The sequence below is a fragment of the Cetorhinus maximus genome, chromosome 4 (assembly GCF_964194155.1).
Source record: "Cetorhinus maximus chromosome 4, sCetMax3.hap1.1, whole genome shotgun sequence".
Classification (NCBI taxonomy): Eukaryota; Metazoa; Chordata; class Chondrichthyes; order Lamniformes; family Cetorhinidae; genus Cetorhinus; species Cetorhinus maximus.
The window spans coordinates 1,136,375-1,156,435 of NC_135882.1; the positions used below are offsets into that span (position 1 = coordinate 1,136,375).

General features: G+C 45.8%; 1 protein-coding gene across 1 annotated transcript in view; it reads right to left on the bottom strand.

The window, feature by feature from the left end:
* crtap (cartilage associated protein) overlaps positions 1–20,061 on the bottom strand; it is a 78,907-nt gene that overhangs the window by 50,539 nt on the left and 8,307 nt on the right. Inside the window, exons 2-6 of the mRNA XM_078539797.1 lie at positions 16,689–16,838; positions 12,617–12,788; positions 12,017–12,145; positions 7,267–7,412; positions 6,882–6,965 (exon numbers count right to left, since the gene is read on the bottom strand). Of these exons, the coding sequence (XP_078395923.1) occupies positions 6,882–6,965; positions 7,267–7,412; positions 12,017–12,145; positions 12,617–12,788; positions 16,689–16,838 (681 nt within the window). The remainder of the gene's footprint in view (positions 1–6,881; positions 6,966–7,266; positions 7,413–12,016; positions 12,146–12,616; positions 12,789–16,688; positions 16,839–20,061) is intronic.

The window sequence follows — 20,061 nt, forward strand, 5'->3', positions numbered from 1 at the left end:
GGAAGATGAGGTGCTGTTCCTCCAGTTTGCGTTGAGCTTCACTGGAACACTGCAGCAGGCCAAGGACGGACATGTGGGCAAGAGAGCAGGGTGGAGTGTTGAAATGGCAAGCGACAGGGAGGTCTGGGTAATGCTTGCGGACAGACCGAAGGTGTTCTGCAAAGCGGTCACCCAGTCTGCGTTTGGTCTCTCCAATGTAGAGGAGACCACATTGGGAGCAGCGAATGCAGTAGACTAAATTGAGGGAAGTGCAAGTGAAATTCTGATTCACTTGAAAGGAGTGTTTGGGCCCTTGGACGGTGAGGAGAGAGGAAGTAAAGGGGCAGGTGTTGCACCTTCTGCGGTTGCATGGGAAGGTACCGTGGAAGGAGGTTGAGGTGTAGGGGGTGATGGAGGAGTGGACCAGGGTGTCCCGGAGGGAACGATCCCTGCGGAATGCCGCCGGTGGGGTGAAGGGAAGATGTGTTTGGTGGCGGCATCGTGCTGGAGTTGGCGGAAATGGCGGAGGATGATCCTTTGAATGCGGAGGCTGATGGGGTGATATGTGAGGACAAGGGGGACCCTATCATGGTTCTGGGAGGGAGAGGAAGGTGTGAGGGGGATGCGTGGGAGATGGGGCGGTTTGAGTACAATTCAAATCCTGTTAACACCCCAAACCCTGTTAGCACTATTGATTCAACATGTACTCTCGTAGTGGTGCAATGAAACCTGATTCCTGTTTGCTCACTTAGTCTCTGCCTGTTGTCTAAAAAGGAATGCATCAAAAATAAACAAATATAAAAGGATAATGGGAATGCAATCCGCTTTGAGTGAGTAACTAAATGTTCATTACCAATTTTGAAATTTATTGATGATGTTCTAGAGGAAGGTGACTCACTGAGAGATATAGACGTCACTTTGCTTTGTTCCAGGTCCACAGTGCTTTGCTCTAGAGCCATATTGTGTTGTTCTAGAATCACACCAATTCATTCTAGACTCGCTGCTGTGCTCTAGATCCGCACAGTTTTGTTCTAGAGCTCCACACACACAAACACACGGCTTTGTTCTAGATCTCTAAAAGTACATTGCTTTGTTCTGGGGCTCTAGGCACACGTTGCTTTGTCCTAGAGCTCTAGACCTAAAATCTGAGTCTATAGAAGTGAGAAGTGGAAAGCATTTTGCACCAACATTAAACCTGGAGTGTACCTGGTTGTGCATTACCAGCAGGCACGCTGTACATTTAACCCTGGTACAAAGTGGTTTCAGCTTCACATCAAAGCTTCAACTTGTGTTGTGCGGATTAGGTTTGCGGAGGCTCAGACTGACTGAAGCAAATCAGATAGGTCTCCCTCCTCGAAAGACTCTTGCTCCTCTGTGTTCCTGAATTCAGGTTGCAGTGTCCCTGTAACAAGTGAGCAGCAAAATTGCTTCTTTACGATGCTAGTTTGAACATGGCCCACATTGAGGATCTTCCACTGTACATTCAGATTAAATCTGGATTGATCCTGCTGACTAACAAATATTCTCCCACTGAACAGCAAGTTAACCCAGAAGCAATTAATCCCAAATATTCCAATTAAATCCAAGATTGCACTTGTTTTAAAAGCAGGAATGTGTCAATCAGAACATATCCTAGGGGTCATCTAAATATGGTCAACTCTCCATTGATGTTTTCTCTTAGTTTAAGATGGTAATTGCACACACTATGTTTCGAGCTTACACGGGTAGTTTCATGCTGCTGTCAGACTTCAGTTCTTCTTGCAAGCAAACAGGGATATCTTCACAAACATGAGAAATATGTGCTCAATATACAGACCCTGGGTAAGAAATATTTTAAGTACATTTTGTCATGCTGTCACCATTAGTTACATTTACCGCACGAGCTGGGGTGGGTGGTTAAGAGAATGTTTCTGATTTTATCAAACTAGATAAAAGGTATTCAATGTTCTACCTCTATACTCTGTGGCAGCATTGAGTTTAAACACAGTTTAAATGTAGCATGCGGCTCCCCTGATTACAACAAACTGAATCATTTGGAAAAGTCCTCAATGGCTTCAATCTGACCTCAGTTGCCCAGTGTTACAACTGGTCCCCGGGTGAGGTATCCCGATTTGTTAGCTTCTCGAACAGGAGAATTGTTCTGCTCCCAGGTGAGGGGGAACGAGCTGGCTCCCCTTCTTTATTCGACCCCCTCGGGTGGTCGCAACAAGGTTAATTTAAATGGGACCCCCTTCGTCCCCTGGATACCTTTTCCCAGTCCAGATGTATTTATTTATTTTTTATAAAAGGAGCCAATCCAACCAGGGTTTCTTGAGTCAAAGAAAGAGCAAGTTTATTAGTTACTAAAGCCCGAGAAAAATGATATAAACGCAACACACAGATGAGAAATGGGAAATTAAGAGTCCAAATAAAAGTTTTTAAAAAATATATGAATCAGTCTTTGGCTTGCTCGTGAGGCGTAGGTGGTGGTAAAATGTAGCTGTTAAGCTGGGTGATTCCAGTAGAGCTGACTTTGGCAGTTTTGCAGTTGGTTTGGAAACACTTGGTTCTGCAGGGTAGCTGAAGAGGCTGTCCTGTTTCCTTTTTGATTGTGGCTTCTGCTGAGCCTTACTCCAGCAACAGACAGAGAGAGAGACATCGCCTGCAACTGCAGGGGTGACTGGTTGGTCTTCTTGTGCTGTCACTCTCTCAGCACACATTGCACTGCTCTGCATCTAGCTTTTTAAACCCATCTTCCTTGTGTATTCCATGGTGGGGTAGTCATCTTGCATCCATCTCAGATCCACTTACACATTCTGAGATATAAATCAACAGGAGACGGATATTTGGATGTCTGCTGAGACATGCAAACCAGTCTTTTATCTCCGCAACCACAGGAGATTAAAGTTCAGTCTTTTGCATCTTTCCTTTCTCCCTTTCAAGTGTCTCTGTTCGAGGAAGGCCATGACACCTTTTCAGGTGCAACATTCCATGTTCTCTCAGCACAGGTCTGTCAGTATAATCCACATAGGAATTTTCCAGAAGTGGTCACTTTGCAATTTCAGCCATCTTTTGCTCAGTGTCCTTGTTTGTATTTCTTTAAAAACACACACGTCTTCCTTAAAAAGTTCAATATGCCCGTAAGTAACTTTTGGTGGTAATCGGCTTTTCATGACAGCTCTCACTAATCAATGCCAGCAAGGGCCAATGTTCTCCAGCAGGGTGTGGTCATCACCTTCACGGGGAAAAGAATCTGATGTCCACCAGGGTTTACTCAGGACACTAACCCATGGTCTCATTGGGAAACTTCCATCTCCAAAGAATTTCCTGGTGAAAAAGGACAAGAGCAGCAGATAGGTGGGAACACCACCACTTGGAAATTCCCCTCTAAGTCACTCACCATCCTGACTTGGAAATATGTCGCCGTTCCTTCACTGTTCCTGGGTCAAAGTCCTGGAACTCTCTCCCTAACAGCACTGTGGGTGTACCTACACCACATGGACTGCAGTGGTTCAAGAAGGCAGCTCACCATCACCTTCTCAAGGGCAACTAGGAACGGGCAATAAATGCTGGCCTGGCCAGTGAAACCCACATCCCATGAATGAATGAAATATATAAATTCGTATCCTGATTTCCTCTTCTAAGACAATGTGCAGAAAGCTCAGAACTCCTATAAATAACGATACATTCCACCCTGTATTGTACATTTGTTATTGTACACAAGTCCTTCATTACAGGTGGCTGCTGCTGCCAAGATGGGCAAATTTACAGCAGGAGAAATTGCACTTACAATTCTCCAAACTGACTCGGTTACTCCTGTAGAGTAGCTCATCAAGAAAAACAGCAGGACACAGCAGCACAGCGGGATGAGACTGAGTGGGATGTTAAAGGGTGAGAGGAGTGTGGATTAGACTGGGGAGAATATTAATGGGTACGGGAAGTGAGTGGGACAGTGGGATTCGATTGGGAGGCAGAGATGGAGGAAAACAACAGCACAGAGCTGATGGGCCAAACGGCCTGTTTCTGTGCTGTGACATTCTTTGATTCAGTGATTTACATTTGAATCAGTTTTGTAATTATTTCTAGATCAAAGAAGCCTTTGGTATTCTTGTTATGAAGCAGAATTCAGATGTGACCAGGTTTTTTTTTTTAAACATGTGGCAGTTAAGATTGATGTTGTGCACAATAAATGGTGCCCAAAATGCAAGCCTGGTTTTTAAAAGATAGTTTAAATTTCATTCTTGATGATTCACTAGGAATGTAATGCAGGCAAAAATATAACTAAAGGTGAATATGACACTCATCACTGATACTAGTGAGATGTCAGGTATGAGCAGTGCTGGGATCTTTCCAATTTATATCTGGGGAATATTTGCAGTCCCAGTAAATGGTGAGATTGAAACAGGCAGAGAAATCGTTGCAGAGCCAGACAGCAGTGCTTCATATGAGGACAATCCAGTCTCGCCACATCGATACAAGTAGGGAATAATAAACAGTCCAAGAACTTGCATCAGCAATCGCATCCTTCAAAATTTGTAGGGTTTTTCACAAACAGGCAATTCTAAGGGTTCTCTGTATAATACTTAAAGCTCCTCACGACCACACGGCTTCTACACAGAGAGCACTTACACACACACACGGCTTCTACACAGAGAGCACTTACACACACACACACGGCTTCTACACAGAGAGCACTTACACACACGGCTTCTACACAGAGAGCACTTACACACACGGCTTCTACACAGAGAGCACTTACACACACACACGGCTTCTACACAGAGAGCACTTACACACACACACACACACACGGCTTCTACACAGAGAGCACTTACACACACGGCTTCTACACAGAGAGCACTTACACACACACATGGCTTCTACACAGAGAGCACTTACACACACACACACGGCTTCTACACAGAGAGCACTTACACACACACACGGCTTTTACACAGAGAGCACTTACACACACACACACGGCTTCTACACAGAGAGCACTTACACACACACACACACACACGGCTTCTACACAGAGAGCACTTACACACACACACACACACACACACACACACACACACACACACACACGGCTTCTACACAGAGAGCACTTACACACACACGGCTTCTACACAGAGAGCACTTACACACACACACACGGCTTCTACACAGAGAGCACTTACACACACACATGGCTTCTACACAGAGAGCACTTACACACACACGCGGCTTCTACACAGAGAGCACTTACACACACACACGGCTTCTACACAGAGAGCACTTACACACACACGCGGCTTCTACACAGAGAGCACTTACACATTTGCAGATACATCCATTACATGTGCACAGCACAGTACTAAAGATGAAAGTTAAAAAGGTTCTTTGGGAACGGAGGTTCCCAACCTGAGGGGACGGAGGTTAATAAAAGGACTTGTTCACCTTGTCCTCATGAATCTGTGATGCCTCATTTACTGTAACAGCAGTGATCTGTCTAAGAGAGCTCCTCTGCCCATTTCTCCAGATTCGTGGTCTTGCTCTGTCTTTTCTGTTGCTCACACCCGCCTCCCATTTCCAATTTCAATGAACAATATGACTCGGAAAAGAATACGTGAGGTGGTTTCCTATCACCTTCTTCCTGTGTTTACAGGAAACACAAGTCCTGTTCCCAAAGGATCCACCAACTTTAAGCAGCTTTTGTCCCCCGAACTTCCAGATCTTCCACTATCAGCACCGAAAATTCACTCTTTCTGCTGCCATTGGCCATGACTCACAGCCCTGAGCCTGGTGCCCTTCTCCCAGCCTGGGGCAACTCACAAAAGAGCAGGTACCACCATCCCCACGATCGCAGATGACCCTGCTACCCTAATTCACCGTAGAACCCGGTTTAAATACAGCTTTAAACAGACTTCATTTCGAATGACCTGACAAGCTCAATCATTTTCCTGAGCAGCACTTTCAAAATGGAAGCAGCATTAACCAATGAAAATCATAGTCTGAAACTTTCATAAAGTCTCACTTGGTTAAGACTTTCCCAAAGTGCGGTGTCTGGCACCACCTGGTGGTGATGTTGTGAAAATGACCTGCTGGCCTCTGTAAGAACTCGTATAACAATTAAATCCCCACAACAATCACAGCGCAGAGTTTGAAAAACACGTAGAGTAATAAAATCGTAAATAATATTCACTTTTACTGGGATTTAATGTTGGAGTGAAAATGCTAAGAAAATTAAAATATAGACTGAGTATGTGTCTCCAGGATTGTGCAAATAACCACATCAGCATTCAAATATCTTCAGCAAGTAAACTTTCACCATAGTTAAATCTGGTTCCTTTATTGTACATTCTTCCTGTTAGAATACCTTAACTGTCACAGACAAAGCCCCACACAGAGTGCTGAGAGCAGGCAATATGAAGTGGGAAAATGGAGAAAATCTCTCACATTCGCATTCAGCAAGAAAGCACCAAAATTCTGTTCTCCCACTTGCTGGGCAGCACAATTTAATGGGTAGGAACTCTGAAATGCAACCAGTCGCTGGCACACTGGGATACAAGCCTGTTAAGCAGGTGCAAATAGCAGGCTCATCCTTAAAAATTCCTTTGATTTTATTTGATAATGTAAACTAGGAAGAAAAAAATCCTGGTGGAGCCTGAGAGACACGATTCCCTGCACAGGGAGCTCCTGAAGGTGACAGCAGACATTTCTCTCAGGGAGTGGAGCTAGAGAGGATTTGTATGGAGGAATATCAGAAGAGAGGGGGGTGGTCTTGTGCCCCCTTCACTCTACACCAAAACCCAAACTAAAGGAAAACCAGCTCAGCATCAATCAAGGTGACAAAACATCAAATTCACATCTTGTTTCCTGTCAAAGGCTATCCAACTGATCAATGGTCAATAGTTGCTCCAGTGGTGCTGGTTACTTACTTCATCATCAGCTTGTAGATGCTGTTTGGCAAATTCGTACATCTGCAACTGAAATTCAGTCTGATTGTAATATCGGAAAGCCTCCTGCAAATTAAACAGCGGAATCAAAGAACGCTTTTACACTTAACAACATCATTCAGTGATTAAATTACTGTGTTCACACCAATCTGGCCTACAAAACAAGAGCGCACTGCACAGGGTTAATCCAGTGCATCACATGCTTAGAGAAAAGTTTTAACAACAAATGAAACATTACAGAATTGCAAATAATTGCTCTTTTCTAGGCCTCCCAGCTTAACACTTCACTCAAGGAGAGACAAGAGATCATTGTCCTATAAGACACCCATCACATTCAGAGCAGGTTATCTGCACATTAATAACATACTGGTCTGGGCAGGAAATCTTCCTCTGTCAGGCTCCATTTCTCCTTATGATACTGGTAATACACCAAATTCTGCTTCATCACTGAATCTTCAGGATCAAACAGCAAGTAGGTTGCTACACAGGGAGTTGCATTCTTCATATTGTTGACTGCAAAACATAGACACAGAATAGTCAAAAACAGCAGTAGCAGTTTTACACAGTGCAAGGCAATGGCCGAGTGATATTGTTGCTGGATTAATAATCACTAATGAAGGAAATCTGTCGTCCTTACCTGGTCTGGCCTACATGTGACTCCAAACCCACAGCAATGTGGTTGACTCTGAAATGGCCGAGCAAGACACTTAGTTGTATCAGACCGCTACAAAATCTCAACACAGAAATGAAACCGGATGGACCACCCGGCATCGACCTAGGAAACGACAACGGCAAACTCAGCCGTCGACCGAAAATTAACCATAATTGGGAGAGCTGTCTCACAGACTAGTCAAGCAACAGCCTGACATAGTCATCCTCAGAGGTAATGTCCCAGACACCACCACCATCCCTGGGTATGTCCTGTCCCACTGGCAGAGGTGGCAGCACAGTGGTTATATAGAGGGAGCTGCCCTGGGAGTCCTCAACATGGCATCAGGTCAAACATGGGCAAGGAAAGCTCCTGCTGATTACCACGTACCGCCCTCCCTCAGCTGATGAATCAGTGCTCCTTCATGACCACTTGGAGGAAGCACTGAGGGCGGCAAGGGTGCAGAATGTACTCTGGGTGGGGGGACTTCAATGTCCATCACCAAGAGTGGCTCGGTAGCACCACTACTGACCGAGCTGGCCGAGTTCTTAAGGACATAGCTTCTAGACTGGGTCTGCAGCAGGTGGTGAGGGAACCAAGAGGGGAAAACATACTTGACCTCATCCTCACCAACCTGCCTGCCACAGATGCATCTGTCCACAACAGTATCGGTAGGAGTGACCACTGCACAGCCATTGTGGAGACGAAGTTCCACCTTCACATTGAGGATACCCTCCATCGTGTTGTATGGCACTACCAACATGCTAAATGGGATAGATTTCAAACAGATCTAACAACTCAAGACTGGGCATCCATGAGGTGCTGTGGACCATCAGCAGCAGTAGAATTGGACTCGAACACAATCTGTAACCTCATGGCCCGGCATATCCCCCATTCTACCATTACCATCAAGCCAGGGGATCAACCCTGGTTCAATGAAGAGTGCAGGAGGGCATGCCAGGAGCAGCACCAGGCATACCTAAAAATGAGGTGTCAACCTGGTGAAGCTATAACACAGGACTACTTGCATGCCAAACAGCATAAGCAGCAAGTGATAGAGCTAAGCGATCCCACAACCAACAGATCAGAACTAAGCTCTGCAGTCCTGCCACATCCAGTTGTGAATGGTGGTGGACAATTAAACAACTTACTGGAGGAGGCTCCACAAATATTCCCATCCTCAATGATGGGGGAGTCCAGCACATCAGTACAAAAGATAAGGCTGAAGCATTTGCTACAACCTTCAGCCAGAAGTGCCTAGTGGATAATCCATCTCAACCTCCTCCGGAGGTCCCCAGCATCACAGATGCCAGTCTTCAGCCAATTCGATTCACTCCACGTGATATCAAGAAACGGCTGAAGGCACTGGATACTGCAAAGGCTATAGGCCCTGACAATATTCCGGCAATAGTACTGAAGGCTTGTGCTCCAGAACTTGCCGCGCCTCTAGCCAAGCTGTTCCAGCGCAGCTACAACACTGGCATCTACCTGGCTATGTGGAAAATTGCCCAGGTATGTCCTGTACACAAAAAGCGGGACAAATCCAACCCGGCCAATTACTACCCCATCAGTCTACTTTCGATCATCAGGAAAATAATGGAAGGGGTCATCAACAGTGCTATCCAGTGGCACTTGCTTAGCAATAACCTGCTCACTGATGCCCAGTTTGGGTTCACCAGGGCCACTCAGCTCCTGAGCTCATTACAGCCTTGGTTCAAACATGGACAAAAGAGCTGAACACCTGGGGCGAGGTGAGAGTGACTGCCCTTGAAATCAAGGCAGCATTCGACCGAGTGTGGCATCAAGGAGCCCTAGCGAAACTGGAGTCAATAAGAATTGGGGGGAAAACTCTCCGCTGGTTGAGTCATACCTAGCACAAGGAAGATGGTTGTGGTTGTTGGAGGTCAATCGTCTCAGCTCCGGACATCACTGTAGGAGTTCCTCAGGGTAGTGTCCTTGGCCCAACCACCTTCAGCTGCTTCATCAATGACCTTCCTTCCATCATAAGCTCAAAAGTGGGGATGTTCACTGATGATTGCACAATGTTCAGCACCATTCGCAACTCCTCAGATACTGAAGCAGTCCATGTCCAAATGCAGCAAGACCTGGACAATATCCAGGTTTGGGCTGACAAGTGGCAAGTAACATTCGCGCCACACAAGTGCCAGGCAATGACCATCTCGAATAAGAGAGAATCCAACCATCGCCCCTTGATGTTCAATGGCATTACCATTGCTGAATCCCCCACTATCAACATCCTGGGGGTTACTTTTGACCAGAAACTGAGCAGGACTAGCCATACAAATACTGTGGCTACAAGAACAGCTCAGAGACTAGGAATCCTATGACGAGTAATTCACCTTTTGACTCCCCAAAGCCTGTCCACTATCTCCAAGGCACAAATCAGGAGTGCGATGGAATACTCTCCACTTGCCTGGATGAGTGCAGCTCCCACAACACTCAAGAAGCTCGACACTGCCCAGGACAAAGCAGCCCGCTTGATTGGCACCACACCCACAAACATTCACTCCCTCCACCAACGACGCACAGTAGCAACAGTGTGTACCATCTACAAGATGCACTGCAGGAACTCACCAAGGCTCCTTAGACAGCACTTTCCAAATGCACGACCACTACCTTGAGGGTACTTCTTGATAAAGGACAAGGGCAGCAGATAGATGGGGACACCACCACCTGGAAGTTCCCCTCCAAGCCACTCACCATCCTGACTTGGAAATATATCGCTGTTCCTTCACTGTCGCTGGGTCAAAATCCTGGAACTCCCTCCCTAACAGCACTGTGGGTGTACCTACACCACATGGAACTGCAGAGGTTCAAGAAGGCAGCTCACCACCACCTTCTCAAGGGCAACTAGGGATGGGCAATAAATACTGGCCCAGCCAGTGACGCCCACATCCCGTGAATTATTTTTAAAAAATTACAACAGTCACTACACTTCTAATGTACTCTTATTGGCTGTGAGCTGTTTTGGGATTTCTTGGAAGTTGTGAAAAGGATTTATAAATGTAAAGCTCCACAAACAGCAATATGATAATGAGCAGAAAATCTGTATAATGAGGTTAAATGAAGGATTATGTATTGACTATGGCACCAGGGAGAATTCCCTTGCTATTCTTCCGATAATGGTCACGTGATCTTTAACACTCACCCGAGAGGGCAGGCACACCCGTGGTACAATGTCACATCTGAAAGACAGCACCTCAGATAGCGTGGCACTCCCTCAGTACTGACCCTCCGACAGTGCGGCACTCCCTCAGTACTGACCCTCCGACAGTGCGGCACTCCCTCAGTACTGACCCTCCGACAGTGCGGCACTCCCTCAGTACTGACCCTCCGACAGTGCGGCACTCCCTCAGTACTGACCCTCCAACAGTGCGGCACTCCCTCAGTACTGACCCTCCGACAGTGCGGCACTCCCTCAGTGCCGACCCTCCGACAGTGCGGCGCTCCCTCAGTACTGACCCTCCGACAGTGCGGCGCTCCCTCAGTACTGACCCTCCGACAGTGCGGCGCTCCCTCAGTACTGACCCTCCGACAGTGCGGCGCTCCCTCAGTACTGACCCTCCGACAGTGCGGCACTCCCTCAGTACTGACCCTCCGACAGTGCGGCACTCCCTCAGTACTGACCCTCCTACAGTGCGGCACTCCCTCAGTACTGACCCTCCGACAGTGTGGCGCTCCCTCAGTACTGACTCTCTGACAGCGCGGCACTCCCTCAGTACTGACCCTCTGACAATGCAGCACTCCCTCAGTACTGACCCTCTGACAGTGCCGCACTCCCTCAGTACTGACCCTCTGACAGTGCGGCGCTCCCTCAGTACTGACCCTCTGACAGTACGGCGCTCCCTCAGTACTGACCCTCTGACAGTGCGGCGCTCCCTCAGTACTGACCCTCTGACAGTGCGGCGCTCCCTCAGTACTGACCCTCTGACAGTGCGGCACTCCCTCAGTACTGACCCTCTGACAGTGCAGCACTCCCTCAGTACTGACCCTCTGACAGTGCAGCACTCCCTCAGTACTGACCCTCTGACAGTGCGGCAGTGAAACATCAATTTGAGACATGCAGGCTGAACCACCACCTTATGACAGAGGTGGGAGAGCCAAGCTGGATAGAGAGGGTGGCTCTTCCCTGGTGTGTGAAACATTGCAGCCAAACTCCTGTACTCATTTTAAGGTTCACTACTGTCATTAAATTCAGTCACACACGAGGAGCTGCCCACGTTGGGTTATATATGCAGCCACAATCTCAGCAGAGACGTTTTTGCAAAGCCTGTGTCCTGGACCTTGCACTGTGAATTTCACCATCAATGAGAGAAGTGACCGAATGTTGGCAGAGATGTAGACGCTCACTTGTGTGAAATTTGCTGACAGTTCTGTATATATAATGATTTTAAACTAGATCCATTCCTATCCCTCAAACACAATTTACTCATTGTAAAGTACTCACGTTTATAATAAGCGAACTGCAAATAGTGGTACATTGTAGCTACAAACTTCTCCACCAGAAAGCCTCCAATGACTGGAGTTAATTCAGGTTCACACTTCACTTTACATTGCAGAACCTCAGCGTAGTGTTCTGAAAATTAAAGAACATTGTTATTTACTTGGAGACACTGCATGTGCAGAAAGTGACATTCAGACGGTTCACATACATTACACTATCGTTTCAAAACAACAACAAACACAGGAAATGCAGGGAAATAAACCAGATTAGCACTATAATTCAGCTGTCTTTAAAATAAACTGAAATAAACCGTGCTCAATCACACTGTTATTAGTGAGTGAATGTCAGTATCTGTAACTATCCAGTGAAGTTAAGAGAGCTTTACTCAGCCCCAGCTGGGCAACAGTCACCCAGGGGTGTGGGTGGGCACGGGAGGCCTCGAATGGGGGTGGGGGTGGGGGGAAAGAGATAGGTGAGGGTTCGGGCGTGGGGCGCAGGTGATGGCAGGGGCAGGGGGTTATGGGGTGATAGGGACGGGCGGGTGCGCTGAGGGGGGCAAGATTTCAGCTCAATATAGTTCACACCTGGAATATCTGCACCCACCTGCTATTGAAGGGTAGAAATCTTTAAACTCTTTCACCTCTCGTGAACCCTCACAGGCAGCAATGCACTCATCATAGGCCTTGAGGTATTCAGGGATGGCCAGCTCCATGTCCGCGATAGATGTCGGGTAGTTCTCAGCATTGTAAGCTTTCACAGCTCGGATAAATAGATTCTAAAAACAAATAATATTCAGGTTAGCAGTGACTGGCTGTGGGATGTTGGCTGGAGCTGTGTCCTGCATGTGGTGTTGGGGACCAGGTTTATAACCACAATCTCCCAATCTGCTGGGACCCCAGTCACTCTCAGGGTGACGGCTGACAGCACAGTGCAAGCTTACAAAACTCAGCAAGTTACCATCACCAGCAAGTTGCTCTTACAGTGCCTCCTAGCGTGAGATGCTGACAAGCAGTTTGGGAGAAGTAGCAATGGTCACTCAACCACTCTAAACATTGCACGAGAACCAAATCCTAGACTGAGAGAGAAAAGAGAAGATCCAGGGGCTGTTTAACCTTTGAACTTTTAACTCTCCAATTAAACAAAATATTCAAAGCAAGACCAATAGCTGAAGAGAATGAAAATCTTCTCTTTAGCAGTTTAGTTATGTTTGCTCAGATGGCAGCATAAACCTGACTGAGTTACCATTAAGAATGCTCCTGGATAATTCCCAATTGACCCAAAAATTCATCATCTTCAGCCCCGCAATAAACTTCATTCTCTAACCCAGCGAGCTGGAGATGCTCAGCTGAGGAGGATATTCAAGACTGAGATTGGTAGATTTTTGGACACTAAGGGAATGAAGGGATATGGAAATATTTTTGATGTGGAGGTAGGTGGTCATATTGAATGGAGGAGTAGGCCTGAAGGGCCTCCTCCTGCTCATATTTCCTACATCCCACTCCCTAGTCACTGTGAAAGGTTGAACAGGATTAATTTTATCCCACATTCTCTCCATTACCAAGGCCATCAACTCTATAAGTCGCCCATCATCACTCCTGCCTTAGCACAACTCCTTCTGAAACCTTCGTCTGTGTCTGTTATCTCTGGACTTGTCTATTCCAATAATCTCCTGGCTGGACTGCCATCTCCCACCCTCCATAAACTTGAGGGACATCCAAACTCTGATCTTACACCAAGTTCCAGAGTTACTCTTCGCAGGATTCCCAGCCTCTGGCCTGCTCTTGTAGCCACAGTATTTATATGGCTAGTCCAGTTCAGTTTCTGGTCAATGGTAACCCCCCAGGATGTTGATAGTGGAGGATTCAGTGATGGTAGTGCCATTGAATGTCATGGGGCGGTGGTTAGATTCTCTCTTGTTGGAGAAGGTCATTGCTTAGCACTTGTGGTGTGAATGTTACTTGCCATTTATCAGCCCAAGCCTGAATATTGCCCAGGTCTTGCTGCATTTGGACATGGACTGCTTCAGTTTCTGAGGAATCGCAAATGGTACTGAACATTGATGATTGCACAATGAACATCCCCACTTTTGAGCTTATGATGGAAGGAAGGTCATTGATGAAGCAGCTGAAGATGGTTGGGCCGAGGACATTACCCTGAGGAACTCCTGCAGTGATGGCCTGGAGCTGAGATGATTGAATCCCAACAACCACAACCATCTTGCTTTGTGCTAGGTATGACTCCAACCAGCAGAGAGTTTTCCCCGATTCCCCGATTCTCATTGACTCCAGTTTCGCTAGGGTTCCTTGGTGCCACACTCAGTCAAATGCTGCCTTGATGTCAAGGGCAGTCACTCTCACCTCACCTCGGGAGTTCAGCTCTTTTGTCCATGTTTGAACTAAGGCTGTAATGAGGCAGGAGCTGAGTGGCCCTGGCAGAACCCAAACTGGGTGTCAATGAGCAGGTTATTGCTAAGCAAGTGCCACTTGATAGCACTGTTGACGACCCCTTCCATTACTTTACTGATGATTGAGAGTGGACTGGTGGGGCGGTAACTGGCCAGGTTGGATTTGTCCTGCTTTTTTTGTACAGGACATACCCGGGCATTTTCCACATAGTTGAGTAGATGCCAGTGTTGTAGCTGTACTGGAACAGCTTGGCTAGGGGAGCAGATAGCTCTGCAGCACAAGTCTTCAGAACTATTGCCAGAATGTTGTCAGGGCCCATAGCCTTTGCACTATCTAGTGCCTTCAGCCGTTTCTTGATATCACGTGAAGTGAATTGAATTGGCTGAAGACTGGCATCTGTGATGCTGGGGACCTCCGGGAGAGGCTGAGATGAATCATCCACTTCGCACTTCTGGCTGAAGATGGTTGCAAATGCTTCAGCCTTATCTTTTGCACTGATGTGCTGGGCTCCTCCATCATTGAGGATGGGGATATTTGTGGAGCCTCCTCCTCCAGTGAGTTGTTTAATTTTCCACCACCATTCACGACTGGATGCAGAACTTGGATCTGATCAGTTGGTTGCGGGATCGCTTAGCTCTGTCTATCACTTGCTGCTTATGCTGTTTGGCATGAAAGTAGTCCTGTGCTGTAGTTACAACAGGTTGACACCTCATCTTTAGGTTTGCCTGGTGCTGCTCCTGGCATGCCCTCCTGCACTCTTCATTGGTTGATCCCCCAGCTTGGTGGTAATGGTAGAGTGGGGGATATGCCGGGCCATGAGGTTACAGATTGTGTTTGAGTACAATTCTGCTGCTGCTGATGGCCCACAGCGCCCCATGGATGCCCAGCTTTGAGTTGCTTGGTTGGTTCGAAATCTATCCCATTTAGCGTGGTGGTAATGCCACACAACACAATGGAGGGTATCTTCAATGTGAAGACGGGACTTCATCTCTACAATGACTGTGCAATGGTCACTCCTACCGATTCTGTCATGGACAGATGCATCTGTGGCAGGCAGGTTGGTGAAGATGAGGTCAAGTATGTTTTTCCCTCTTGTTGGTTCCCTCACCACCTGCCACAGACCCAGTCTAGAAGCTATGTCCTTTAGAACTTGGCCAGCTCGGTCAGTAGTGGTGCTACCGAGCCACTCTCGGTGATGGACACTGAAGTCCCCCCACCCAGAGTACATTCTGCACCCTTGCCACCCTCAGTGCTTCCTCTAAATGGTGTTCAACCTGGAGGAGCACTGATTCAGCAGCTGAGGGAAGAGGGAGGGGGTGCGGTACGTGGTATCAGCAGGAGGTTTCCTTGACCATGTTTGAACTGATGCCCTAAGACTTGATGGGGTTCGGAGTCGATGTTGAGAACTCCCAGGGCAACTCCCTCCTGACTGTACACCACTATGCCGCCACCTCTGCTGGTGATGGTGTCTGGGCTATTATCTGTAAGGTATGATTCTGAGTATGACTGTTGTTCTCCCAATTTTGACACAAAACCCCAGATGCTACTAAGGGGGCCTTTACAGGGTTGACAGGGCTGAGCTTGCCATTGTTGTTTCTCGTGCCTAGGTCAATGCTGGGTGGTCCGTCTCGTTTCATTCCTCATCGACTTTCCTGTAGCGGTTTGATACAATTGAGTGACTTGCTCGATCATTTCAGGGGGCATTTAAGAGTCAAGCATTTTTCTGTGGGTCTGGAGTCACATGTGGGCCAGACCAGGTAAGGACAGCAGATTTCCTCCCCTAAAGGGCATTAGTGAACCAGATGGGTTTTTACAACAATCGACAATGGTTTCAAGGTCATCATTACTGAGAATAGCTTTTAATTCCAGGTTTATTAATCGAATTTAAAATTACCACTGACATTACCACTATGCCCCCACCTCTTTTACTGCCTTCTGTACTCACTTCACCAAATTTAATGACACATGTATCTGCACACCAAACTCTGTTCCTTTTGCTAAATTTAGATATATATGAAAACTAAAGAGTGACCAGAATAGAAACATTACAAATGGAAATTCTTCAACAAACAGCAGGAACCCACTTTTACCCTGAGCTTTATCCCATTTCTGATCGCAGTGAAAACTGATTTAAACAAGGCTGAAAATTCCTGCCAACTCAGAATCCCTGTTAATTACAACTTTCTCCATGAAATGTGCAGCAACCAAAGGACCAAAAATAACTCGACTCTGCCCATTTCCAAAGGCCGCAAATAATTGGATCTACTCACCTCATAATGTTTAATCTCCAGGTCATTCATGAACTCATCGGAATCCGGCAAGCTCTTGTAGTAAGCCATGTTCTGCTTCATCATCGCATCGTCAGGGTGTTTCTGAAGGAAGGTATGAGCTGCTGATATGGCTTTCGGAACATTCTGGACCTAAATGCAAAAGAGCAGAAACTTAAATGGAATAGAATACAAACAATCACTGGGTATAAATGACCACAATCACCAGTGAGAAAACAGTACATTCAGATTCATGTAACAGCTTTTCGACACAAATACAAAATACAAAAAGCAAAATACTGCAGGTGCTGGAAATCTGAAGTAAAAACAGAAAATGCTGGAAATGCTTAACAGGTCTGACAGCCTCTGTGGAGAGAAACAGAGTTAATGTCTCAGCTCATGATAAGCCTTTCTTTGTTAAGTATGCTGACCATGTTAACTTGGGACATACAAAACTTTCCAAATTGGATCCTTGGGTAGTAAGCACCAGATTGTTTGTTCCCACCCTAAATCTAATACTTGTCAGCCAAATTGCTGAGTAAAAGCCCTTTGGAACATAATGTGGCCCCATAGCGATGAAACCACCACCTGAGGATAGGAAGCAACCCAATGGGCCGAATAGCCTTCCTTTTTTGCAATCATCTTGTGTGATCTTCTCAATGATTGTTTTCATATTTTGCCTAATTACCTTTGGAGGGTCAGAAGGAAACTCTTGAAGATCATCCCCCTCAGGAGATTAATAAGGTAGATTATACAAAGCCTGTTAAGGGAATGGGTTCAAAGAGATCAATGACCTTTCACATTACCGTGATGTGAATGCTCTATTTTTATTCTGGATTTTTACATTTTTTTAAAAAACATGCCAATTCTTGTTTGGTTCTACCGGCTCCTGTATTTCCATCAAGTGATCTGTGTGCGTGTGTGTGTGTGTGTGAGAGCATGGAGTGAGAACTTGGCAGGCTGTTTGGCAGTGGTAACCATCACAGATAAACCTGATTCAATCTGACACTGCACACATTCCAGCGCAGAAAGCAGGACTGAAAGCAGGAGTCACTGAGCACAGTACTGAATCTGCCTTAAACCAGTTACACCTTACTTCAGCTCAAGTTTTACAACGGAAAATTACAGGGGAATAATTTAAGATTCAGCTAAAGCAGATGAAAGACCAAAGATAAATGGGTAGTAAACTTGTCTGAAATGCACGATTAAAATAGCCTTAGAATAATTGCTAAAATTGACATTGTGTAGAGCACTTGCTAAGCGCTAACGTACAAACTGGATGGCTGCAACAGTTTCTGTAATGTGATCTGCCTCATACTTATTAAAAGTAGTTATTCCTCTGCATAATAATGTTGGATTTCCGCCTGTAAACTACACTGGAGCTGGAAAACAGCAATGATGGCTTGTCAAAAACACCCACTGAAATAAGATGGCTGCATAACTTTGGAGTCTGAAGAGCGAGCAACTCACAGTGGAGATGGGGGTGGGGGGAATACTGTAGTTCAATGTTTATAATACAAGTCCACCAACTCAGAGCTTGAGAGTTCAAATCCCACCACGACAAAAATAGGGTATTAACTCAATAAATCTGTTAACCCATAGTGGGGGAAAAAAGATGCTGGATTATAATTAAAAACTCAACTGGTTCACAAACATCCTTCAGGTAAGGCACCATCCTGCCTCGATCCCAGTCTCCCTATATTGTGTGGCTAACTCTTAATGTCCTTTAAGATCCCCAGAGATAGACAATAAATCCAAATATATAAACATTCAGAAAAGGAATGGTTTTAATGCCAATCTCCACAATAGCCTTATAACTTTAACAGCATTCCTGACTGAATGTCACACAGCTTCCCCTATTAGTCATGATCCAGCTCACCCTTGCTCTCATTTGACAACACAGAGAAACTGATGGGGGCAGTCCAGGACAAGGGACAACTTCCAAATGAGAGCCAGGCCATCAGGGGTGATGTCAGGAAGCACTTCTTCACACAAAGGAGGGGTGGAAATCTGGAACACTCACCCTCTGTTGGTCCTGGGGATCCATTGCAGATTTCAAGAATGGGATCGATGAATCTTTGTTGAGTAAGGGTATCGAGGGGTACAGAGCTAAGGCAGGTAAATAGATCAGTCACGATCTAGTTAAATGGCGGAGCAGGCGGGAATGGCCGAATGGCCTCATTCTGTTCCTGTCACAAACACAACTGAAATAGAACAGCAATCCTTACCAGGCATCCACAGTCACACAAATCTCCCACCTCTTCAACTTTACCATTAGTCATGGCAAAAAACACTAAATCAAGAATTAGAATTACAGCATTGTCATAATCACTCTTTTCCTTTGTTCCATTCTAAATATATAAAACTCCTCATAATAAAGCACGTCTCAGAAAACATAACAAGTTGTGGCGATTGGAGAAAAATAGTGAACTAGAATGAGGTGAATCCATGAAAGGATTTAAAACTGAGGACATGAAGCTATAGGTTAATAGTTGGGCACAGGAGCCAGGCCAGCTCAGGCAGGCTGACATTGATAGATGTGTGAGGTTGTGTTGGAGTACAACATACACTAGTTCTGCGTACACATTTACATCAGATTGTGATATGGTTTAATCACAGACAATTAAAGTTTTTGGTTTCTCTTTACTGATAGTACAAATCTACAAACTGTCTGGCGCTAGAAATACTGAAGTGGTTAAAAATTGTTCATTCCTCCGATGCTTTAGGGTTTGAGTTACCCGAGTATCCACTCAAACTGACATCATGGGTGAGGCATTTGCTGAAGCTACAGGATCACTGGTTTGTGTATTTTCATGGTCACATTGGGGATGGTTAGCAAAGGTAATTAGAAAATAAGAAATGGAAGAATGAAGACAGGATGAAAACAAGTTGGAATTACCTGGAAAAACTCAGCAGGTCTGGCAGCATCGGTGGAGAAGAAAAGAGTTGACGTTTCGAGTCCACATGACCCTTCAACAGTTCGAAACGTCAACTCTTTTCTTCTCCACCGATGCTGCCAGACCTGCTGAGTTTTTCCAGGTAATTCTGTTTTTGTTTTGGATTTCCAGCATCCGCAGTAGCTTTTTGTTTGAAAACAAGTGGGTGCTGGTTGTATTGTAGGAAATACATCCCTCCTGGTGGTCTGGATCAATAAGACGTTTGCCATGTCACAATCAGTTAGCAACAGCGTGAGAATCACACTATAAAGATCTCGGACTTTTCTGATCAAGTTGGAGAGAAATTAGTCTTTAAAGTAAAAGGTCTTTAAGTTTGTGTTTAGGTCTCTAATATTTTTCTTTGCTTTCCTTTTTTTACAAATAGCTTAAGTATAAGTTCGACACCTGGTGTGTAAAAAATTACAATAAAGTGTAAAATG